The 27,184-nt window shown below is 28.5% G+C and overlaps 1 protein-coding gene across 1 annotated transcript in view; it reads right to left on the reverse strand.

The window, feature by feature from the left end:
* The window catches only part of LOC107437136 (membrane metallo-endopeptidase-like 1), a 33,620-nt gene extending 7,912 nt beyond the window's left edge, over positions 1 to 25,708 (reverse strand). Inside the window, exons 1-16 of the mRNA XM_087153244.1 lie at positions 25,623 to 25,708; positions 23,510 to 23,620; positions 22,717 to 22,758; positions 19,832 to 19,885; positions 18,861 to 19,013; positions 16,923 to 17,003; positions 13,969 to 14,162; positions 11,422 to 11,583; positions 11,062 to 11,133; positions 9,328 to 9,464; positions 7,542 to 7,773; positions 6,160 to 6,258; positions 4,258 to 4,335; positions 2,124 to 2,236; positions 961 to 1,001; positions 334 to 385 (exon numbers count right to left, since the gene is read on the reverse strand). Coding sequence (XP_087009370.1) covers positions 334 to 385; positions 961 to 1,001; positions 2,124 to 2,236; positions 4,258 to 4,335; positions 6,160 to 6,258; positions 7,542 to 7,773; positions 9,328 to 9,464; positions 11,062 to 11,133; positions 11,422 to 11,583; positions 13,969 to 14,162; positions 16,923 to 17,003; positions 18,861 to 19,013; positions 19,832 to 19,885; positions 22,717 to 22,758; positions 23,510 to 23,597 — 1,598 coding nt within the window. The 5' untranslated portion in view covers positions 23,598 to 23,620; positions 25,623 to 25,708. The remainder of the gene's footprint in view (positions 1 to 333; positions 386 to 960; positions 1,002 to 2,123; positions 2,237 to 4,257; positions 4,336 to 6,159; positions 6,259 to 7,541; positions 7,774 to 9,327; positions 9,465 to 11,061; positions 11,134 to 11,421; positions 11,584 to 13,968; positions 14,163 to 16,922; positions 17,004 to 18,860; positions 19,014 to 19,831; positions 19,886 to 22,716; positions 22,759 to 23,509; positions 23,621 to 25,622) is intronic.
* Positions 25,709 to 27,184: the final 1,476 nt, after the last annotated feature.

Raw genomic sequence — 27,184 nt, forward strand, 5'->3', positions numbered from 1 at the left:
AAAAAAAACTTTTATCCTGTTTTAAAACCCATTTTTTAATATTTAAAAAAAAATATATTTTAAGCTAAACTAAGCTATATGCTTAAAATTGTGATACATATTACATTTAGCATATTTTTAAGATGAGGTCACTAAGCACTATTATTCATAAATGTAAAATTTAGAATAAATTAAAAATAATTTTTAAAGATTTCTTTTTTGTTCGAAAATGTGCCATTTTAGCTAAAAGAAGCATTATTCATTTTTCATCATTTAATCCCGAACCGTAAAACTAACTAACCGAAAGACTATTTGTCTTCGAAAAAAAGTCAAATAAAATTTGAAATATAGTACCTTGATCTGCCTAGCTGATAAACTGGAGGCAATAAAAGACCAAACTTAAGACCTAAAAGAGTTATTTTGATTAGCTTATTACTTAAATCTCTAAACATTACTTACCGGATGTCCCTAAATAATTGTCAATTTAAAAAAGCAATACGAACAACAAAAACAAATAAAAATGTACATTTTGCTGCATTCTATTTCACATACCAGATCATTTATTCTCGCGAAATTTGAAAATTAGTAACACATTTTGTCAACAGATGACACTGCTGCATGTCATATCAACAGAGAAATTTATTTAGGCATCTGTAAATTATGTTCTCAGACAGCATCGCGTAGTTGTAAATGATGGTTATTTGAAATTTTTAATTTAATAGTTTTTCGTTAGAATTTTATATTTTGAAGTTAGAAGTTGCGTTCGTTGACACTCTTCGTAACGTATCACGAAATTTGTTCAGAATAAATCTTTGTTTTCCGAAACACAAAACTGTCATTTCTTTCTTCTTCTCCTTTTTTTCTTTTATTGATTTTTCAAATTATCGGTCAATTAAGGGACACCCGATATGAAGAGTAATCAGCTTTTACTCCTCTAAACTTTGTCAGTTATTTTAACAATCTAAAATGTAGTGAACTCACCAATAGAGCCAGATACATGCTTGGCATTAGTATCGAAGACACTGAAAATTAAATATAGATTAGTTAGTTTTACGAAATATTTATGAAATTTTATACGATATGTATGAAGATACCTTTTCGTTAAAACAAAGTACTTATATGTCATTTGTATAATTGGCAAGCGTTTGAGTAAGTTTATATATTTAAAAATTCATTGACTGATTTCATAAATTTTCCTATATGAATAATAATAATAAAAAATAGGCAAGTTTTTTATTTATTTATTTATTTATTTTATTTTATCAAAGGCTTGCATGAATGGAAGTTAAAATTCAACCACTTTTCAAACAGGGAGTCATTTTCTTGCACTGAGCAACCCTTTTTCTTTTTATTATTCAGTGGTAAAATATTGAAAAATAAAGATACTTTCAGGGATTTGATGGTGATCATGTGAAAGAAAGATGAAGACGATGTAAAAAGCCTGCCTCAGTATTAATTTGTATCACACGAGGAAGGGTGTGCTGTTTCTTATTACGGCCCCTCAAAAAATAAAAGTATAAGAGAAAGTAACTTAGGATCAAAATTGTGATGGTATGTCTTCGGATCATCGTCAGAGAATTTCTCTGACCGTCGCCAATAGCCCATTGTTCTGCTCTAGTGCGACGTAAATGAACTACAACAACAACCTTCCTGAAAAAGCTGACTTATGGGAAAAATAATTCATTTTTTAAAAATTGTCGAAGCACATTACATTTTGAGAACTGGTATGATGGTACTTATTTGAAGGTAGGATGCAGCATAGAATTTTTCCAATAGGTCTGCAAATTTAAGAATGTTTTTGGCTTAAATACAACTTGTGGCGTCGCTATTTTTTCGACTTCAATTTCGAATTTTAAAAAAGTCTGTCTCCCTGTAAGTAATTATTTGGTTATATTTTATTTGTATATGGATAAAACTTAATTAATATCACCTTTTATACAAGTAACTATTTTTTATTTATAAATATATATTCATGTATGATTTTTTTTTCTTTTTTTGTAGTTTTATTTACATTACAATAAAAGAAGTTTAAAATTTGATAAAAATTTAATCATGCAAGTATTTTAAACACATGCACCTAAAGGAAAATGCGCTTATAGTTTGATTGATTGTTTACAAGATATATAAGAATAACTAATACATACTCGATAGGGTATTCTATATCTGCTATTGCGTTTGATTCTAATAAGTGGATGTAAAAAACATTTCTTTGGTGTTTCATTACATTTAGGAAAAAACTGTCTCTTACTGGCTCGAACTGAAAAAAAAATTCACCCCGTTAAATATTTGGAAAGATGAGAAGCTTGAAACTAAGCAGAATTTGAAAGACGAAAGAAAATGATAAAAATATTTATTATTATGAAAATTATATATTTAATCTGACCCTTTTCGATGCCACTCCCCAACCCCCATAGATTACTTAGCAATCTTATATGGTTTAGGTTGCATTCAAAACCTTACTTCGCAACCTTTGGAGCCAAAAGCCTGATATACCGTAATTTTTATAGTTCTAATTAAAGTAAAATCACTGAATTACAATCTAGTTAAATAAATATTACTATAAAAATTAAGGTATAATATTTCACGGTAAAAATGTATATAATGGTAAAATTGGATATTACGGTATAATGGATGTTACGGATAATGCACCGAAAGTGCCTTTACTTCATACTGTAAATAAATTCGAAATTTTTTAAAGTGCACGCGAGAAAAGAATTTTTATTCTGAAATTTGTTGACATATACGTTTACACTTTCATACTTATGACAGCTCACTTGGTTGATATTTCAATTCTTTACTGCCAACGCGAAAAAAAAAAAAGAGAATTTTCGATGTCGATGTGCAAGAGAAATAAAAAATAGATTGCAGTCTTAATCAAAACTATTTTATGGATTTATCATTGAAACTCCGAAAAATGCTACTTTTATAAGAGCAACATTTTAGAGCTCCTCCTTTCATGAAATTTTCAAATAACTATCTCAGGTAAAGGGGTGGAAGAATCCGTTAAAAATTGCACTGGTAAGGGTGGGATTTATAATGATACATTTCATTCTTTTCAACCAATTTTTTATTTTAAGAAGCTTTTGTTAAGCTTTTGTTGTAGGAATGGGGATATTAAGTATTTATAGTTTGATTTTACTAGGGATAACGTGTATCAATTAGTCATGGATAGTCAAGTCGATGTCTTAAAAGGGCGCCATATCACGGGAGAAACTTTTCGCCGCAAATTTGCTTTCACCTCTATAACCAATTTAAATTTTAAAGTATAGAAAAAGTGAATTCAGACAAACCTAGAATAAGCCACGAAGTTTCAAGTACTGCAAAGAAATTTTTAAATATCAAAATAAAAATAAATTATTTGAAGATAATTTGTGGAGAAGTTTTTTTTTAAATAATTGAAACTTCATAGCTTACTCTAGACGTGCCTGTGGTAACTTTTAATACCCAGTCTTAAATTTTAAATTAGTCATTGTAGTGAAAGAGAATTTATGACGAAACGTTTCTCTCTTGCTATGGCGTCCTCTTAACGTACAAACAGGTAACTGTGAGCAAAATTACTCAAAAAAAAAAAAAAAAGAGTTGTTATAAAGGGATGTTAAATAAAGTATTTGTGTTTTATTTCTCTCTCATAATTAAAAATAAAATATCTTGAAAAAAAATTCTTGATACATTTTTGTTTTCTGTTTAATTGTTCTCTTTTAAACAGCCATAGTTTGGATCCGTCGTTATAGGAGTAATTTGGTAACACCAGTTGTAATCATGATGAAGCGTTCGTTGTAGAGGGAGTTGGTTAACCGAAATGTCGTTTGATGGGGTGTCTGATTATCGGGATTCTGCTAGTTTTTAACGAGTGGGAATAAATGAGAGATGGAAGTTAAAATTCCTTTCTTTAGATTAAAGGTATAATTTTAATTTTCCACTATTATTTTGCTTTATTTGCTTTTGCTTTTAATTTTCCCACGACTTTTCGCATCAAATTTCTTAATATTAACTTTTTAATGATTAATAACTTTTATTACTTCTTTTATATATATATTTTTTTACTTTTTGATGTTGCTGTCACTCTTTTCTCCTGTTGTTAAATGCATATCGTTACCGCTTTGTGTGGTGTTTTGCAAATTGCAAGAGTTGGTAAAATTATGCTTTGATTTGCTTAATACTATTACCAATCTTATATGATTCCTTTTTATCTCGTATTTAAAATTTACTTTTGAATGGCATTATGAACAGCTCGAAGTATTTTTCAATCAGACATTTTTCGAAAAAATAAATACTCACTTTTTTCATGATGAAGTCGAATCTTGTATCAGTAAGTTCTGACATGTACTGCTCTATCAGATTCTTTATTTTCCTCAACTGTGAAGTTATCAGAATTTTGAAGTAAAAATCAGTTTCAATAACATTTAAAAATAGTTTATTTTACTCAATGATGCTCTACATTGTGCTCAAAATTTTTGAATCTCCTCTCCTATTTAAATAATGTTTTGAAGTGATTAGTCATTTTGTATTAAGATAAATATCTTTTAAGGATATATTTAAGATATATATTCTGAAGGATCCGTTTGTGAAATTGATTTGATGGAATCTTTCAATATCAAAGTTTAATGAGACTTCAAGAGCGCATATGAACTTAAACTAATAAAGTGATTTAAATGAATATGTTTATGCTCTGAGGAATCCGTTTGTAAAATTGATTTCATGGATGCGTGCAATGTATTCAACATCTGAGTTAAATCAGACTCAAAGGGCGAACATGTATTTATATTGCGAACTCGATTTTAAGAGATTTGTTTAGATTTTGAAGGATCCATTTGTAAAATTGATTTCATGGAAGAGAGCTTTTATATATTTTCAACGCCCGAGTTTGATATGACTTTAAGAACGCACATCAGTTTAAATCGTTACATTTTTAATGGTTCTACTTGTAAACTGAATAAAAATCGAATCTGTTTTACCGGTTTTCAAAGTAGTTTTTAAGAGATTTTGAAACTAAGAAAAAAATAATATTATTGAATTAATTAAAATTTGCTGTATAATTCAAGTCATATTAATTAGGATGATTCAACATGATTTTTCACGATGTCATGTAATATTTTATTACGATCAATCACATTAATGACAAATCGTGGATATTATATATCAATGTTTTGTCAGATAATATTGTTATGCAATCACATGGTTAAAAAATGTAAAACTTAATTCAAGTTCTTAAAAAATTAAACTTAAAATTTGAATACAATTTGATACACAAAATCGCTTGTGTTTTTTTAAAGGCAAATCGCTGCTTGAAAACTCCTAAAACAATTCATACAACTATAATAAACAAGATAAAAAAAATATATAATAACAATTTGTATTAAAACTGATAAATAAATTACAAATTAATTTTTATATTTCATAAAACTTCGCATTTATATAAATCAGATTTTGTGCTGTATCCTGCAGAAGAGAGAAATTATTATGTATCATAAAATTTCAAAATTTATCGATGAATAGAGTTATTTTAATTTTAGAAGATTTAAGAAAATATTGCATATTAATCATCGCGATTAATTTTTTTTATTTCATAAAATTTCCCAATTATATAAATCAGAATTTGTACTTTGTTATCATACGGAAGAGAAGAATTAGTTTAATAAATGAATTACTTATTAATTGCTATGATTTATTATTATATTTCATAAAATTTCACAATTATGTAAATCAAAATTTGTAATTTATTCTTATACAAAAGAGAAAAGTTAGTTTAGTAAATGAATTATAAATTAATTATTATGATTTAATATTATATTTCATAAAATTTCTCATTTAATAAATCTTAATTTGTACTTTGTTATCATACAGAAGAGAAGAGTTAATTTAATAAATGAATTATTATGATTTAGTCTGATTTATTATTAAATTTCATATAATTTCCCAATTATATAAATCATAATTTTTACTTTGTTATCATACATAAGAGAATAATTTGTTTAATAAATGAATTACTTATTAATTATGATTTATTATTTTATTTCATAAAATTTCTCAATGACGTAAATCAGAATTCGTATTTTGTTATCATATAGAAGAGAAGAATTAGATTAATAAATAAATTACATCTTAATTAATATGATTTATTATTATATTTCATAAATTGTCACAACCATATAAATAAGAAATTATACTTTGTTATCATACAGAAGAGTTTAACTGTATCCGTGTTCTTTCTGGCATCCAGTTTTGTTTCATTGCTGATTTAGCTGATGTTAAAATAAGAGTTCTGAAGATATAACGTATCTAGAAAAAAAAATAGAATTTATCTAGAATCTATAAAAAAAATATTTATTCACGTGTAACCACCTGTCACTTTGTTTTATATGTGCATGTATTGGATTTTAGTTCAAATGACGTTCTACTAAGTCTACTAAGTACATTGCTCACCCTGTAAGTTGTTCGGATATGTCTCGGATAATTAGAATAAAAATATAATAATAGCGAAATAAAAATATCTTGCGATTATCCTACACAGATCAGTCTAGGATAATCGCAAGATCGCTAGGATATTCTGTCTAGGATTGATCTGTCTAGGATAATCGCAAGATATTTTTATTTCGCTCAAAAGGTGATTTTATACCTTAATAAGGTGCCATATGATAAATCAAATGTTTACATGCAGTATCTTAATATTCGGATTCCGTTTATAAAACTTATCAAAAGCACTTTTTTTAGAAGTTTTATTTTTGATAACATACAATCCAAATAAATTTCGCCGCTTAACTTTAAATATATAATATTTGTTTAAAATTATATTCCTTATGGAAGTATGTAGATTTTTTGTCACAATTTTTTCTTATAAGCAATTTCCCAGCACTTTTTTTTCGGTGTGAGGGGGGGGGGGACATATGAAATATTTTTGATCCTGGCTTAGTCAGACGTACGTCTTGCATAAAGAAAAAAAAAATACAGTTTTGAAAACTTGGAAGAAGAAAGTAAACAAAAAAAAGAAGGAAAGAAACGGGATCAGATGATAGACGTATGTGATACGATATGAATTTTTAAACTGATGCCGGGATAGCCTGCTTGGTAGGGAGTTGGGCACATGTCCAGAGTTTAATCCCAGCCGGGCGAAGACTCCCCGTGTAGTAAATGGTGACTGGTGCACGTTAAATCTGTCTGGTCACAAAGTCCCCCATGCACCCATAACAACCCACACCTCTGGGGGTACTGGATTGGAGATTGATCATTATTTGGTTTAGGTCAAAATTACGAGGTTCAGGTCAAGTCGCTTGGTTTCCTCCAGCAGACTAGCTGCTATTGACAAGTGGCATTAGAAACAACACAATAAAATTTTTAAACTGATCTAGACACGTGCTCCATTTTTTTTCCAAGCATGGTTAAGGTGTGAAATATGGAGTTATATATAGGAGGCGTAATAAGTGCATATTACTTAAACATTTGTCTTGATTGTTCTACAAATGTATAAAATCGCATTTCTATAAAGTTTTTAAATATATAATATGCAGATAAATTTTAATAGCAAACTTAATAGGTAATTGAAAGGAAATTATTTGTGTACTTACGCCCCTCATTTGCTTTGGTGAAATCCTTTTTAAAGCATATACTTGTCCCAGAGGAAAGAATAAATTGCTCATTAACCAACCAGCGCATTGCTTCCATCGAAGTTGTTCTGTTTCATACCCAAATAAAGTAGGCCGAGTACTCCCACTTCTTAAGGATATAAGTCGAAAATAAAGATTCAAGTCATCAAGATGGTTTAGGAAAAATCTTAAAGCCAAATAGTTTGCTAAAGACCTGAAAATAAAGACACATTTCGAAATGGAATGATTTTAAGAAAATACCTAATGACTCCAGCTAGCGGATACATTTGAAAATCAAGAAAAAAAGATATCTGGAAACTAGATTTTAAATTTCTATTGCAATTTTAATGATTTTATAAACCGAGTTTCAAACGATTTGAAAAAACCACTGAAAGGAAAACGAGAGTTGACAGAAATGAGTAGTTAAAATTCTAAGGAAACCAGTCATTCATGCTAACCAATTTTCAAAACTAGATACAAAGTTCGTCAATAGATGGCGTTGCCTGTCTGAAGAAAAATTTAACATTGACAAATATTTTTAGTTAGCCTGACAATGCAGCAGTCTGACATTGTCATTTGAGGCTGTCGCAGTAGAAAACATTGTCGTATAGAATTTTCATTCAGTAGCGCTATATATTGATAAAATTTGAAATTAATTTTGAAACTTGTTGTTAATAAATTCTTCGGTTTACTAAAAAGAACGCAGTAGGCCGTTCATTTCTATCTTTTTCAGTATTTTTAGTATTATTTTTTCAAATCATTGATCACTTTTCGGTCATCAGATAAAAATATTGAATCATTTATAACGATAAATTGAATTAAAAATTCGTTTTATTAGATTAAAAAAAACTTCCATTTCAGATCTAGACATGCAACTCATACAAATGGGGTTTTAATCGATTTTTTTTTATTTTCTATAACGGTTTTATTAATTTGCTTTAAATGCTGAAATAAACAATTGCATGTTAGGTAAATGGCTTATTTACACTTTTTGTTGAAATACTCAATGACAATTTTGTATAAACGAGGTTTAATTTTATTAAATCGTGAAATTTTATTCTTTAAGGCGAAGGTGATTGTGATTTGCTAGCATGAATATTTATAGAAAAAATAAAACCTGCGGTTTTTGAATACTATGATCTGGATGACTAATTCAGATATTATAAAAAAAACATAAATTACATGACCATGGCATTGCTCAAAATATTGCTCAACAAGTAAAACACTTTGTTCTTACGCGTAGTACGCCATTTTTATCACTTAGAACAGTAAGCTCTATCGTTGTCTCATTTATTTACTCCAAGACATTTTATTACGTAAATAGCAATAAATAAGTCTTGTGTGAACTTTGTGGCACCTTTTATTTTTGTAACGAATCAATTTCCGGTTTTATGCTCAAACAAACTAGTTTTTGGAAGAGTTTATTTCCTCATTTGCTCAGCTCACCTTCAATAGGGATTTGTCGAAGTTTGAAAGATTTATTTTTCTAAATATCAATTTCTAATTTCAAATATGTACTTCAATTTCATTTTGTTCAAAATTTCAAAAAATATATTGAGATCAAGAGGAAAAACTGTTTATGTCCATAAAATCTGATTTTTAGAGGAAAAAAAAACAAATTTCAAGACACACTGAACCGTTTTTCCTAGCACGGCCGATCTTTACCGTGTAATAACTCTCGAGGAGTACCGATTTTTCTCGATTGACTTGTCAAATTGTAAAACACTGCGTTTAACTAGCAATGATAACAATGAAAAGTTTCGAATACCTGTCCGTAACCTGGGAGAACATTGTCACCAGTCCCATCACTGAAAACTGATCAATAAGATAGGCATGATTTATCGTATAATTTTTCTCAAAAGAGTTATACACTACGACATTCTTTAGTAATTGGCAGATAAAGTTCTGAAAGGAAATTGGAAATTAGTTGATGGTAAGGTAATAAAAACTATATTCAAAAGGTTTTCTTTTTTAATTAAACTGCTATTTAGACAACACACTCAAAATAATACATTTCTCTTAATACAAAAATGTCCCCCGGTGGACTGATTGTAAGGACACGGTTCCCAGTAGAACACCGAAGTCAATCATCACTGGCTGCGATCAGTGAGCGGGTGGGTGACCACTTTGACCAGCCTGCGTAGGGACCGAGGGTGTATGGTTTCGATCCTCGTTAAACTATTCTATCGTAAAATGCTCGACTTTGGGCGCAGGTCATCAACCTTCCAAAGCAGAGGAGCCGTTCCCTTTGCTGAAGATCAAAATTACAATGGCATGTTTTCGGATCGTCCTCAGGGATCGTCCCTGTGCAGCTCCAGTGAGACGTAAACAAAGTACCTTCCTACCTTAATGCAAAAAACCTCTAAAATGGTACATAAGACAGTTATGATTTCTTAAAATTGCTGGGAGGCTTCTCTTGCCAACCTCCATAATTGCTTCTCATTTATGATTGTTTTTTCCCCCTTTAAACGTCAATATTTTTCACAAAATCACAGAATATTTTGCTTTCAAAATGTATTATTATTGCATCTTCATGTACGAAAACTTTACTGGTATGTTAATCAAAGCGAAACGGATGATTACCTGGACTTTAAAAATAATCAAACGCACTTGAAATTTTTTTTTAAACCTGATAAATTCTGATTATGTGATTAAATAAGAAGAAATATAATATAAATAAATTTACTAGTTGAAGAGTGTTGTAACAATTCGAATGGGAATGGCTCTTATCACTCTTCATAATTGTTTTTATTTTTAAAAATTTAATCATAAATGCTATGATTTATATCTTGCAATTCTTGTAATCTCTCTCCCTTTTTTGTTACTTTTGAATGACATCTACTCGAACACGAGCTTATAAAATAACGAAATAAACAGGTAAATATTAATAATAAACTTGCTCTTTGATAAATGTGATAAATAGTGTACTTCTGTGTCAGTACATTAACTGATATCATAATATTTAATCTATAAGTTTTGGTAATTAGTAATATTTAGCGGCAATAGTAAATAATAAACGGTAATTATTAATAATAAACTATAATTGTTAATAATACATGGCACTTATTAAAAGTAAAGAGCAATTACAGCATTTAACTTAGTTTTTGGATTATTGGGATAACTTATGCAAGTTTATTATATTAACTGGTCATTATAATTCTTAATTCAAAAAGTTATAATTCTTAATAATAACCAAAAATTATTAATAACATCTCTGGTTGTTTTTTGATAATTAATAATTATTATTAAAATTTGCAATTACAATTATTAATAATATTTAAACATTATTAATAATATTTAAAAATTATTAATAATATTTAAAAATTATTAATAATATAAAATAATTATTAATAATATGCGTTAATTTTGATTTCAGTCAAATAAATAGATTGACAGTAAAATACTTTTGGATTGATTGATTTTATAACTTCTGATTTATATTTAAAGGCAAATACTTCTGAACCACATATGTCAAAAATGTGTCAATTAATAAGAAAATTACCAATGATTCGTTATTTTTCCTTGTACAGTCCAGTGGAAGGATACAATCTTCTTCACATCTATTGTATTTATCCTGAAAATAAAATATAAATTTATATTTAGTAATTGATGCTTATTAGTAAACAATTATATTTGTCATTGGCTTAATTATTTAATCGATAATCGAAAAAAACAAACAAATTTAATTATATTTTTATAAATATTTATAATTATATTACTATAATTATATTATTATAACCATATTATTGTAACTATAATATTATAGTTATATTATTAAAATTATAATATTATAATTATATTATTATAATTATAATATTATAATTATATTATTATAAATATTTTTCACGTTAGATAATCTTACCTGTATAAGATCTTTTATTTGTTGATCAATATTTCGAAATTCAGCCCATATAGTATCAAAAGCTTCATTAGGGATTCCAAAGTAACTCAACGTCTGTCGAACTCGAGATTTATAAAAGCTCAACTGAGATAAATGGTTAAGAAGAGATCGATCAGCTATTATCTAAAAAAATAAATAAAAGAAAAATCCTCAAAGAAAATAGATTGTTGACTGAAAGTATATAACTATTTTTGTCACAAAATAAATCTCTCGAAAAGTCGATTTAAAACATATTTTCAAATTCTTGTAGCAATATAATAGCAAAAGAGAAAGATATTTTTTGTAATTTATAAGCTACTAAAACTAAGAAATCATAAATATTTTATTCTAAATACCCTAAAAAATTAATACAAAGAGGAAGATAATAGGATATGTTAAGCAAAGCAAAGTAAAGCAAAATTGTCGTGTTTTGTTGAGAAAAATCATACTTGTTTTGTGACTGCTTCCGACAAAAGTTGTCCAATAAAATTTATTTATATATATATATATATATATATATATATATATATATATATATATATATATATATATATATATATATATATATATATATATATATATATATATATATATATATATATATATACACAACGTTCTTAAAACCACGGCAATCTTTCCGAAGCGCTTTGGTAATGGTAATGATTTTTGGTTTTGTTTTACAAAGTTCGGTAATTTTATCATGATACTTCAGAGCAATGCATAAAAACCATTTATTGGGTTGAGTTTATATTTCACTTTTGTATTTATAATTTAATGCGTGGTAATAACAATTACAATATATAAAGTCAGAATTTCCTGTTAATCGTTACAATCTGAACGAAAAAATTACCAAATGAATGGTTTAAATACCGTATATTTTGGTTTTATCAGCCAAAATGACGGCTTATTTTTTTCAGAATTGTCTTTACCAAGAAGTAAGGAAATTAAACCAACATTTTTTCACCGTGTATATAACACCTCATACTGTGATAGGAATAATAAAATAGAGTAATCAAACAATAAAATAGTGTAATTAAGAGCAATTAGTAAACTTGAATAAAAACTTCGTTGGCGTAAAAAATATGAAGAGGGCAATAGATGTTGATGTGTATCAAGCTCTCAAAAATAGGCGCCAAGTTTCGAGATTTGCCAGACGTGAATGAGAGGGGAAAAAAGTGATTTGAAAGAAAGAACGTTAAGGTGTCAATTAAAAAAAAAGGAAAATGAAGGTGAAAATCGAAACTAGAAAAATTGCGGTAGCCCAGGATTAAAATGAAGAAATAAATATATAAAAGAGAGTCATATCAAGGCTCTCTCTGATTGCCTGTCTCGGTCACAGTTTTTTGTTTTATTTTTGGCCTTTTATCTTTATTACATTTTTGTGTTTATTTTCGACTACCACAGTTTTTCTAGTTTTGTTTTTCGCCTGTATTTTTCCCCTTTCCGTTGGCAACTTTACGTTTTATATTTTTTTAAATCATTCTTTTTTTTCCTCATTCACACCTGTGAAGTCTTGAAAATGGGTGCCTACTTTTTAGAGCGTAAAACACGTCGACCTTATTATCACCTAGAAACTTTTTGAAGAAAACTAAGTTTTTAATCATGTCTGTATTACTTCTTCAGATTCTTGGGATTATTTATTTAACAAGTATAGTTAGTATTTGGGTAGACTATATTTGAGGGTGCCCCTTGATTCTCGCCAAGTTGTGATCGTGGTTGATAGCCAAGCTGGGCGATGTTGAAGCCCAATCGTGATTCTGATTGGTTTAGATTTTAGCGTTATTTTTAAATGTTCAACGGTATATGTAATTTCAGAAGTCCGTTAGTTCTACGTTGGATACCGGCTGGTAAGGTTACTTTTGTATCTGGGCAATAAGATCGAAGGTATATGGACAGTCATAAAAAGGGATTTAAGAAAAAAATGTCACCGCTAGTCCGGTATTACAGATGCCATTTTCGATCCGTATTTCGTCAAATTTATGTGGCGATGGATGTACACAGATTCTATTCATGATAAATTTAGACAGTATCTAACTGCTATTTGATAATTCTGTGCACCTAAATCTGAGAATATCCAAGCTTAATGAAGAAGTGAGTCGTTTTTTTTCCTTTTCCTTCTGCGCCTACTCCATTGAGTTTTGCTTCGATTCAAAATCCTTTTACTGGGTTTATTAATTTTGCTTATATTGGGTTTATTGCAAGTTTTGGCGGATATTTTATTTAAATTTTCCAATGTTTAATTGAAATATCATTATGTTTTGGCCACCATTCCTGTTACCTCGGTGTTCCGCGCAAACAGGAATAGCGCCATACATAAGTCGCCAATTTCGCCAAGGGGCACCCTCTAGTATATTTTCCCCTAGTATTTCAAGTAATTAAATAGTATTTGGATGTTAAAGTTTAGTTTCTGTGAAAAACAGGTTATTAAATAACAACTTTGTAATTCATTGATGCGAAGTATGTTTTTTTTATAAACATTGTGGGCCATTTTTTAAAATTTGTTTTAATTTATTATAATCTGAAACTTACGGAAAATTTCATTAAGTCTTGTGAGTTATGGAAATACATGAAAGCAAATTCATTGTGGCTAATTAACATGGCCAGAACTTCTTCAAGTGTAGAATTTGTGAATTCAAAATCAAGTGCTAAGTTTGGCCATCCTTCAAAACCAAGACGTTCAAGAAATAATAAAGCTGATGGTATTGCATTCTGTTCAGAAGAACCTAAAAATTAGAAATAAAAAGCAAAAAAAGAAATTTTAAATCTCAGACTTCCAATGATTTTTTATCGCTGATAAGAGCTCATTTTTGCCTCCATAGTAAAAATAGGATAGGGTATAATTCTGGAATAGTAGGAAAAAAATATCTTGAAAGCAATAAATATGCAAGTTGTTCATTAATCATTATTATAACTATATATTTTAAAAATCCTTGTAAAAAATGAAGTCAGATTTCCATATCTATTAAGGCTGTGCATTAATATCAAAATAAGGAAAAAGCAAAAATGTTATGAAAATCTGACGAATCGCTATTGAGGAAAGTCTGTGGTCGGAAAAACTACATTATTTTTGTAGTTAGCTACAACGGCTTTTTTCTTAAGTGCAGCAAGAAATGAAGTTAGCTGGGTTTCGAACAAACCGTTTCTAAACAAACTGTTCCTTTTGAACATGTTCAAACGGTTTTAAATAAAAAAATTGACATATTTGAACAAAAGGAATTGTTACGAAATATTTATTCATGTTTTTATGAGCCATTTTGCCATTCTTAGAGATTTTTTTGAGAATTGGCTAACATTAAATTTTTTATGCCTTTCACTAAAGGGTTATTTAGGAAATGCCAAGAGATTATTAAATACATTCAATTTTGTAAATATGCTTAAATCTTTTTTATTTGCTTTAACATTAATGTCATAATGTATATTTGCTTTTGAAGGTGTGACCAAACAGATAAATTGGCTAGTATTTATAATAGCTAATTTAAATGTAAGCAATACGCAATTCTTATTAGCGCTTGGCCACAGGGGAATTCTTATTGCGTCCGTGAAGATTTTTATCAATCATATTACGATTTTACAAACAAAAATTAGTTACGTCTTAACGTTATTTCTTCCCTTAATTAACGTTAAAAGTAGTTCCCAGGTCGTCACAAACTACATTTTTTTTGTATTATTACAGCTCATTACATTACTTTTTTTAAAAAAAAAGTAGCACACTTCACTAAGAGGAATAAAAACTTTGTGCTGATATTAAAAAAGGCTGAATTCAAAATGAAATATATATATATATATATATATATATATATATATATATATATATATATATATATATATATATATATATATATATATATATATATATATATATATATATATATATATATATATATATATATATATATATATATATATATATATATATATATATATATATATATATATATATATATATATATATATATATATATATTTATATATTTTAATGGCGGGTACTTTGGGGTTGTCCCGTTGGCCACAGAAATGCCAGAACTGCTACTCTCTTCTCGTTACCCAGTGGCCACCTGTGGTGAAGCTACGGCGGTGGAGCAGCGTCCTCCACGTCACACAACCACAAACCCGTTTATAAAGCTGGTCACAATCACACACAAAGGAGAAAGGACATAGAACACAGAGAGAAAGAAACATCCATGCCCTGAGCAGGATTCGAACCCGCGACCAGTGGCTCCGCAGTCAGGCACGTTAACCACTCGGCCACCAGGCCGGAAGAAATTAAATACCTTACATTTTTGATTTTTAAGGTAGGTTTTTCTTCTTTACTATCATTTGACATATTTCCTTTCAAAACTCTGTAAATAAACTTAATAGAAATTCTACAAAACTTTGTAATTTTGTATTGTTTGTAATGTTTAAGATACATTTATTCAAATATTTTCTAGATAACTACCATCATGATCAATAAAAGAACTTTAATTAGTTAGAAGTGCGGAAGTCCTTTGTCAATCAGTGTCAGCTATAAACACTCTTATTGAAGAACTTCCGCAAAGCACAAATCAAATAAAATCTTCCGCATTTGAGAAAAAAAGATAAAATTACATCTTAATTTCTACTTATGCGTTAAAATGCATCTGTTGTTTCTTTGAAAGAATAATGAAATAATACAATAAAATGAAAAATTATAAACTACCTTTTCTTAGGTGTACTAAAAGGAAGAAAATTGTTTTATTTTGATCATCGAGAGTTGTAGAGCGCCTAACTTCCGAAGGACATGAATGGAATTACTTTCGGGGGTGAAAAAAATTTATCACGAAATGATTGTGACATACGTTTTTTGTTTTAGGTCAACAGAAATAAAAAAATTTTCCTCTTTTTTTTGTCTACTTGGAAAAGCATTTTATGAAACTTCTATTTTAATATTGTTTTTCTTTTCAGATTTGTGTTTGTTTAGATTGAAAAGTGCTCGAAATGTATGAAAAATCGTGACAAGTTTTGAGATAAAATTTAAAAATGAATTTTTAATTGTACTTATATTAGTCATAGAGCTCTAATTGATGTTTGAGCAATCTAGATTGTCGGAGATTCGTCAAAATATGGACAGTCGATATATTCTATTTTTTTTAACTACTGATATAAATTTTGCTTGCCCCTGCAACAATGAAACCTGCATTGTTAGCAAGCAGGGAGTTGCAGAAAATTTATGAGCACTCCTGCTAATCAGAAAGAGGTAATTTTATTCGATAAATTTTGTTATCAATAATGCAACCATAAATTCTGTTTTTAGTGCCTAGGAAACAATTGAAACTCGTATTGTCATCCAGCGCAGAGCTCCTGTTAACGTTTGAGCAGTATAGCTAGTCTAATAGTGATAAACTGTTGTGACTGAGGATTAATTATCTTTAGCAATAATCTAGAAATAAACTCTGGTTAATGAATGAGTGTAACGAGAGAGAGAGAGAGAGTCTTACTATCAAACTTACTACTCAAAAACTTACTATAATTGACACAGGTTTCGTACAAGGTTTTTAGTTTTCCAGCTGAACTTTCTGAGGAATCTTCAATTTCATTAATAACTTCTGAAAGATTAAAAAATATTTACATATAATTCTCTTTTCCTTTATTTGCCATTAATATTAAAATATGACTTCTACTTCTAATGCTTATTTTCTTGTATTTTTTCATTATGAATGTGAAAAATTACAAATAAGAGCATGAAGATATGTATTTCGTACTTTATTGTACGTATTTACTAATTTATATTTACTAATATTTATACGTATACAAAATAAATTTCTTCGTGACTTTATCAAGGATACAAGCATAAACATAAACATAAATATTCGTGTTCTTTATATCTGCCAGAATGATTAGAAGTAATTACTGAATATGCTGATTTTTTCTCTAATTAATTTAAATTAAACTTTTTTATCATTGTAAAAAAGTAGACTGTATTCGTTTTCTCTGCTTATTTCAATGAACCTTTGATGACAGAATATATTCTTCGAAGGCTCTACACATTTAAAAAAGAGAAAAATTCTGACGTTCCTTTATTATATTCGTTGGATAAATCTCGTTGTCGTTGGATAAATTTAGCCTGAAAACTATTAGAAGCTTTTAAATTTTTTCCTACAATTTAAATCAATAAAAGCAGGAGAATTAGTAATTTTGGTCAAATAATTTTTAAAATTTCCTAATATTAGATATCTGCTTTCTTTTTAGATTTTTAAAGAAAAATTGCTTTTATGATAATTAAAACTTATTAAAACTACTTTTGATAATTTAAAAAAATTCGATTATCGTAGAACACGCAAAATAAAGATATCTTCAAGAAACTAGAAACAGACAAATATATAGTATTTAAAATATATGTATTATACTACTTATAAATGAATAATGGGATAGCTGTATAATCTAAACTACCATTCAAATTATGCTGTTTTCATTAATGCATTAAATTTATTGAATATTCAGAATTGTATTGAATAAATTCTGAATTCTATATTCATAATTGTATTGAATAAAGATTTGTTAAAGTTCCATATTCTACAGCTGTATTTCTTCCATTCTAAGTGGTTGACGGCCTTGTACTTTGCATGTTTCTAAAGAAATTGTCAATTTGAGTAAATAACCGATATTTATAAATTTGAAGATTAAAAGCACATTTCGAAAATTCCTATCAGTCTATGCCAGTGGTCGTCAAAATTACGAAGCTTTTAAACTTCCGTACCGTTTTGAGATCATACTGTAGGCCAATGACCGAAACATCTATTATAAGCTCTGTGGAGGAATCAAGGTCAGTTAACCGGAGCGATCGCTGGTTTGGCGAACACAGGTCTATGTCATATTTTTTTTACTTTTTTTGGCTGGCGGGATAGCCTGGCTGGTAGGACGTTCGGACGTTCGTGAAAACCTGAATTTGAATCCGAAGCCGGCCGAAGAAACCACGTGTATAAATGATGACTGGCGCACTCTACATCTGTTGGGGTAACAAAGTCCTCCAAGTTCGCTTGACAAATCAATACCTCTGGGGGTACTGAATTGCAGATTGATTGCTCTTTCGTTATGGTCAAAAGTACGATCTGTGGATGAATAAATGGGCCTGTAAAACGGGTTGTGACGTGTGTGTGGCTGAAATCTTATTTATTCTTGCCAATAGATGGCACCACTGAAAAACAAAAAAATCACTTCCTGCCTTAAATTGGCTTGGTTTCCCAAAGCAGGCTTTCTGGTATTGGCAGGTGGCATTTAAAACAACAACAACATGTCTTTTTGACGGTTGAGTGTGGTCGGTGGGGGGAAGGATTCTCAATTATATAAATTTGATGACTAACGATTAGAGAAGGCAAAAGAAACCGATTTTCTTAACATTACCTTTATTTAAACATAAACCGAGTTTTTAAACCTTATCTTTAATTTATAAATTTTGAGTTTACCTTTCACAGCAGCTTTGAGGTTTTCTTTCATCGCTTCAATCATTGTATGGTTTTCATTTTCCGTAAACTTCGCCATCCATTTTCCACAGGCAAAGGAATAAAAGTCCTCACACGGACTTTTATTTTCATCAATGCTTTCTAACAAGCTACTTGCTTCGAAGAAACAGTATTATGAAACATTTAGAAAAAAAGCAAACATTATGTAAAGAATTTTATAAAATTGAACATTATCATATTTATTAATTTTTTTAATTTACGAAGTGCAATGCAGTTGGTTAGGCTACTCCAGCGGCGAAACAAAAGTACATTTTGGCCGAATTGAAACAACGGAGTTAATCAAAGTTTGAAAAAGTTACCTGTGTATAGATACCTTTTTCAGTACGGTCACACCCCTCGCCTATAAGTTTGTCTCATGATCGTAGAACCCCTCTGTCTATGACATATATCCAAAATTCCGATTACTCATGAAACTGGATTCGTCATTATATCAATAGTTACAGAATTATGCAGAATTTTTTTTTGTATATCTATATTTCAAGAACTTATAGTGACTAAGCTTTCCAGATTTGTGGCTCTCTCCTATAATTTTAAAGTAAAAGTTCCATGGAATGAAAGGTATTTTTGCCAGAGAAAAAACATTTTCGCACCTAATTTTGTAACTTGAATCATCATCAGATCAAATAAATTTGCATATTTACGGTTAGTTCCTTAAATCAGTAAAGGGTACATTTTGGTAAAATGAAATCCGATAATTGGATCAAAAGTTATGAAGGGTTTCCATTTTTTATTTTGCGTACTATGCGTCCATAACAACTCAACATAACGTTATTAGTTTTGAAATATAAGTAATGAGGATTGAAATTAATCTGCTGGAGAATAAGAGGCAATAAGTGGCTTTAATTTTTGTTGCTGCTATTTTTCCGTTCTATTTTGTTAAAGGAGTTACAGATAGTTTTTAGCAAAAACTTTACCTGCTTGAATACATTCTTTTGTTAAGCATACATCCTTGCAAGACATAAGTTTTTCTGTAAAATAAAAAATAAATAGTACAAATTCTTTGAATATCATATTTCTGCTACACTTGAAAATTACATTAAATTACACTATCACTAATTTATATTATCACTAAATTGCTGTTACTTTAATTAAATTTTTAGGAAATGCAATACACTAAGTGACATTAGGCAACAGTAAAAGGATTTGTATTCCAACAGGAGTCTAAGTATCAGGGAATTTTAGGAAAACAAAACAAAAAAAAAATTCCTATTAAGATTTTGTTTTTCTGTTAAAACGTTAAATTTTCAAGTCTAATACCAATCTGAAAATCATATAATAGTTAATAAAACTAGAAGACCATTATCATGCCACCAACGTCATGGTGACGTAGTGTACAAGTATACATGTGGATTGTTTACTACCGCACGAAGTACGTAATTAGCCTTGGAGAAGACAAGACATCCATTTTTGTAGGAGTCTAGGACTCCTAAGACTTATTGGTATTCAGACAGGGCGGTATCACAACCATAATAAGAGAACTTAGTATTTATTCTTATGGTAATGATTTTGCAAAATCGAGTGGTAATGTTTCATGTAAACAACTGCTTTTTATCTTTCTAAATATTGTAATAAAGAAAATTAATTTTTGATAGTAAAAATATCATATTTTTAAGAGATATTGACCCAGAAATTCAAGTAGCTTTATCACTTACACAAAAAAAAATGTACTGTATGGTTATTGTATTGTATTATTAAGAGATTTATGATAAAAAAAAATATAATTCTGGTAATAAAACAAAAATATACGCTATTCAAACCATTCATATATTAATGGTTTCCCAGAAATTCTGGTTTTCAAAATTAGTTGTTCTTCTTACTGCACATTTAGTAAAAATATGAAATTCAAAAAATGTAAGTTTAACCGAATAGGAAGTTTTTCTATCATGCTTTTCATGATATAAGGATAAAATTACTGAACTTTTACCACTTTTACCAAATATTAAACCATATTTTTAAACAATATTTTATTTTTAATTATACCAAAGTCATTACGAAAGCGTTTTGGTTAAATATACCGTGCTTTTTAATTTTCCCATGGTACCAGAAACATGGCAAATTTTACCATATTCTGGAAGCTTTCACCATATTTCTTTTCTCAGTGTAAGTTCAACTATCTTTAGAAGCGTTGTAAGATAGAATGAAATTGATTCGTAACCATATTTTTCAGGATATTGATTTGACAAATCAAACGATTAGAAGTTTAACGATATCCCTTTCATTTTTTAATTCCACGGTTATAACATGAAAAAAAAAACTTATTATCATGTTTTAAAGTAGGAATTTTTCCACATAAGGGTAGAAAAGTTCATTAGGATAATTTATTTAAAAACAGATACAAATAATATATCAAACATTCGAGAGAATTTTAAATCCTCAGAATGGATGCATAAATATCTTCATAACAATGATGAATACATTGCAAAAAGTTACCAATTAACAATATGAATGAAAAAATTTTCTCTTTACTAACTAGTTTGAATTAAGAAAGTTGCCAGCTAACAGTTTTAAATATAAAATGTTGCTAAGTATTTACTATAAATTTAAAATTGTCTATAAAATTATGTAAATAAATAATTATTTGATTAAAAACTTCGTCTTTTTTCGAAAAAAAAATGGATTTTATTTTAAAAAGATTTAGAACTTAAGGTATTTGTTTACTTTTTCGTAAAAAAAAACTTCTTCAATTTTAGGTAAAATGATGTAGTAAGATATTAGCAACACATTAAAAACAAGATAATATGCTAACATGAAGAAAAACCCAAATGTGCATTAAACGTGTGAAAGACGTTAAACGTTACTTGTAATAGAAGTAAAATAATTTTGCTGTTTAATTTCTTATAGCTGTTATTGTTAAAATATTGTTTAATATGTATATTTCTGCATGCCTTAATTTTTTAAAATTGTTATGGGGGGTATCGTGGTGGCTCAGGGGATAGAGAACTTATTTCTCTATGAGATGATCTATGTTTGAATCTCCCCGGATGCTGGTCGATATGAATTCTGCACCCATCTCGCAACGATCACAGTGCTGACGTAAAATATCACTAGCTGTAGCCGGATCATGGGTTAGAGTCTTCTTACCGTCAGGCTAACAGTGAGATATTCCTGTCATTTTCCTCACCATTTAGTGCAAATGAGAGTAATTTCCATGGAAATGTCCACCAAGGAAACTAGTTTGTCCCTCTGAATACAAAAGTTTCCTTGTCTTCTGGATAATGCGGTTTAATTTTATAAATAAGTTTTCTCCACTAAAGCTAGTTTCTCAAGTTTGCTCCACTGCTTAATGTAGAAGTTCGCTTGTCTTTTGGGTTGGGTTCAACATTATGAGTTGAGCAGTGATGGGTTGTAAACTAAAAATTGGATTTAATGGCAGTTATATAAGTAAAAAAATTGTTATCTGGAATTAAGATGCATGTTCATGGTATAGTACTATAAGAAGTTTCAATTCTGCTAAGAAGAACATGAAACACTCTGAAACATTCAATGTCAGCTGTTTAGGAGTTACTTAATGACTTATTACAAGAAACATAACATAAAATCGCGTGTAAATAAGCAAAATAATTTCCCAAAAGACAGAAAGTACAAACGAAATAATATTAGATATCTTGCTTCATTTTATATCTCTAATGAGTTTTTAAAGATGATCCGAAATCCCAAAATTAAAATGCTTTACAAACTATTCTTTAAAAGAATACTCTTAATTATTAACCATGGAAGTTGTATGTTTTATACGTTGTTATTCGTTGATCATTGTTATATATTCAGTGAAAATGTATTTAATTATTAAGTGTTGACTTACCTGATTTTGACACATCATTTTCTTTCAACAAGTTGATATTTTCTGTGAAGAAAATAATCAAAATTATGTTTTATTAAGCTCATCACTTGTTTGGTTTTAGAAAATATTTTTGGACATTATCCAAAAAAAGGATTTATTTTTATTCTATATTTAATTTTTCAGATATAGTTTATTTTATATTTATAAATAGTTAATACGCTTTTGACAAAACACGTTATTATTCAACCCTGCGAATTTAAAATTGGAAATTTAGATTCGTGATGCAGATTTATTTTAGATATTATTCATATTTCAAATTATAATATATAACTACCTGTAACATAGTAATATATGTTTCTAGTTTGTTTTTTAATATTAATAAACTGTAAAAACATATCCTTTCTAATGTTTTTTTTTCTTTTTTTTGAAGCAAGTTTATGTTATTTGCGAAGTTGTTCAAGAAAATTTAAGAAAACAAAACAATTATTCATTTAATATCGACTTTAAATCATAGTATAATGTCTGCAATATAATTTAACTTAACTTTTGTATTTTTGTGTGCATAAAATCAATCACATGTCTCAAATAATATTTCATCCAGTAATTTGAAATAATTTGAAAAAAAGAGAAGGAAAATTAAAATTTAAAATAAAGTTAGGAGCATTTTAAAAATTCTTCTTAACTGTTTTTACGGGGAATAAGAAAGTTAAGTAATAATTTATTAATAAGTATAAAAACTGTTATTTTTTAGATTACTTAAATTTCTATTTAAGAAGGTTGAAATTTTTTTTTATTAAATTCAATAAATACTTACTTTTGTGAATGAAGGCTAAGTATAAAATTGCTACACTGACAGAAACCGTCCAATAAACTCCACACTTCCAAAAGAATCGACTTATCATAGTTTAGGATTACTTTTCATTCTCTGAAAAAGCAAATGCAAGCTTTTTATGATCAGCAAACATTTTTTTTCACAATATTTAGAAAGAGTCGGAAAAATTTTTTAACGCTGTTTTGACTTTATTTGATTATATTATTTTTAACAAGAAATTTAAATTTATTATCTAATTTGCAGCGATAGTATATAATAATTAGGTTACATAAAACTTATTTTAAATGATTCGATTTAAAATCTAAATTATGGGACTCACTGATTGTCTCTAAATCATACCAAGTAAGATGTATTATTCAACTGTAAGCTTTCACTATCCCAAGTTAAATATTAGATGCTTAGAAATTTCTGGGGAAAATGGTTAAATAACGATTTATAGTTATTTTCCCATATTTAAACTAAAAAGCCAAATAACTATAAAAATACGGTTTCAAACTGTTAACTGCATTTTAAATGATTCGATTTAAAACCTAAATTATGGGACTCACTGATTGTCTCTAAATCATCCCAAGTAAGATGTATTGTTCAACTGTAAGCTTTCACTATCCCAACTTAAATATTATATGTATAGAAATTTCTGGGGAAAATGGTTAAATAACAATTTATAGTTATTCGCCCATATTTAAGCTAAAAAGTCAAATAACTATAAAAATACGGTTTCAAACTGTTAACTGCGAAAAAAATAGTCTATTTAATGTTTTTACCTAATGCGGCTAGACAACTAAAATTTTATCCATGCAAACAGACCCAATTTATAAAGCCAATTAGTTCCTTGTAGCTGGTATATACTATAGCCGAAATGGTATATTTGTCAATCTCATAACCAGCTAAACGGTGGTTCGCATCCCATTGTTTTGTGATGTCAGAGTTGCTTAACTCAAAACACATAGCTGTTTCCTATCTTTCACGATAGATGGCAACACAGGGTAGACTAATTAAGTAATGTTCTACAATTCATTTGACAAAACACATCTCATCTTGATTCTAGTGTCCATTACCATAAGCTAACTCTAATCTCCTGTTAAATTTCATTTTTAGAGTTTTGTAACAATGCTAATAGTAAGTGGTTGCATAACCGTATAGTTTTGTATTAATGTTTTTTTAACTATACCAGTTGCTAACCGTTTTAAAACCATAATGGTCAAAAATGATCCTAACCGTAAATTTCGCCGTTAAATTGATAGACAGACTGGTGCCAGTTATTTTACAGTAATTTTAGAATGAAAATTTTAGCAGTGTATTAAGTCCCTAAAGTAACAAGTTAAGAGTTCAATGGTAAAACATTTAAATATATATTTTAGTAATTAAAAAAAATATCTTTAAAATGTTAGCAACTATGCTAAAACGAACTCATAAATTGACTGACGTATATATATATATATATATAATATGACATTCAAGCATAATAATTGACGTATTACAATATAACAATAACACAGAGTGGTTAAGGCACAGATCTGTCATTATAAAGTTTTGGTATTTCTTTTCCAGCAGCAACTTTGCTTCAGAACAACTGCCACCAGCTTGTTTGGGAAGTAAAGGAGGTCGGTGCGTAATGCTAAACAAGCTTCTACTATCATACCATATGCCATGATATCATACCATACGAGATACCTTAACCTCCATGACCACTATATGACAAATTAACACAATAATCATAAAATTAAAATCTAAATGTATTCTTGTAATAAATAACGAACAAAAATCTGCATTAGAATTAGTAATAACGTCATGAAGCTGTATACACAATATCTTTAAGCTTTAAAAATATTCTAATTTAAAAATGAATTAGAATAAATTAATGTTCATTTATATTTGTCTATGACAGGCTCTTAAACCCTGAATTTCCGAAGCATAATATTTCTTTTATATAAAAAAATAATAAAAATTTGAAAACCATTATGGAAGAAAAATCTCATTACGTTGACTTTAAAGTTAGCAAATTTTGAGTCTGAGCTATTTCGATTTTAAACCATAGTCATCAAAAATAAATAAACGAATAAATAAATTGAAGTTGTTAATCAGATTTTTTTACCTGTAGTTTTTCGCTTAATAGTTTTCTCTAGTCCATAGAGCGACCAGAGACTCTGTTCAATGTCAATAAAAAATAATCACAACAAATGATCTTTTTTCCCATTAAAGAAATAGAATATGGGATGGCGTATGGCAGATAAAGCAATATGAGAACTAAAAGTGAAATTTTACAGCTGTAGAAATAAGTGACAGTTTAAAGTCAGTGACTTTTTCCTGATACATACACCAAATTGTTATAATGGTACAAAGATACAAGGAAAGAACATATCCTAAAAATGGTGAAAATCTCAGTTTTGAAAGTTTTGTTTTTGAAACAATGCAATACAACATCATATAAATCAGTTTTGCAATAATTGTGAGGTAAATTGATAAAATTCTGAAAACAGTGTTTTTCATCTGTAATAAAACAAGGGAGTTGTTTGTGTGTCTGAGTCTTTTTTGTAGAGAGTCATACTCAAAAACTCTTCATTTCATAAAATTTCAGAACTCTTCATTAAATTTCAGAGAGAAAGCTCAACTCTAGAGGCATTTGTGCTAACTCTTGGAAATTTTGGGCAGACTGCAAGGGTATAGTTCCTTTAGTAACTTATCCTAAAATTCATTCAAAAATTTCAATTATATCTTTTGGGAAGAACGATTACAAATGATTTTTATCATCCGTTTAGTATAAGTCATTGTTGTAAATGCAAAATATGTATATAAAGACTTCTCATTTTAATGCTTAAGAGACGCGTTTTATTTTCGAAGCACAGTAAAATGGCAACACACTCCATCACAAGATTTCAGCGCCACGCTACGGTAGAAAGCTTAACTACTACTTAGTTACACGCGTTTATGGTTTTCCTTTATTTTCTTTAATTGAATTTATGAAGTTCACTGTAATTGTGTAGTTATTTGCTTTATTTTAATTCTATAATTTTTAGAAATTCATTGGAACTTGCTTCCAAGGTTTTTTAACCATCGGCTTGAGCAATTTTCTTCAAACATAAAATGTACAGATCATGTGGAGGACTAAAATTAGTAAAAACATTTTTATTTGCAAGATATCAACCAACTTCATCTTATTTTATTTATTTATTTATTTTTTAGCAAATTTTTTCCTTGAACTGATATGATTCTCTTTTATTATATTTTAAATTATTACAGTATTTAAAAATAAGGAAAATAAAGGAAATGTTAGATATAAAAATGCGCTTGCAACGTTTTTGAAACAAATATATAGAAAATTTATGAATTTGTTCTATTAATTTACAAAATAATGTTGTTATTATTTTTAAATGGGGAATTGATTATGCTTAGTTGGGATCAGAAAGCGAGATTTTTGCCTCTTAGAATTTTAAGTGATGCAAAAGTCGTAAATGCGTTTTTCACATGAGTCAATTTTTTCAATTTCTTTGAAAAAAGTCAATTTTTTCAATTTCTTTGAAAGAAAAAAGAATAGTCTCATGAAATTTGGAGCATAAACTTTTTAGATATTTTAATTAAATATATTTTCCATAAAGTGACAGTATGCTATTTTAAAATATAAAGTTTTTAAATATTTTTAAACTAAGAATGCTGAAA

This window comes from Parasteatoda tepidariorum, chromosome 10, assembly GCF_982258835.1.
Source record: "Parasteatoda tepidariorum strain Cologne lab strain chromosome 10, Ptep-v5.0, whole genome shotgun sequence".
NCBI lineage: Eukaryota > Metazoa > Arthropoda > Arachnida > Araneae > Theridiidae > Parasteatoda > Parasteatoda tepidariorum.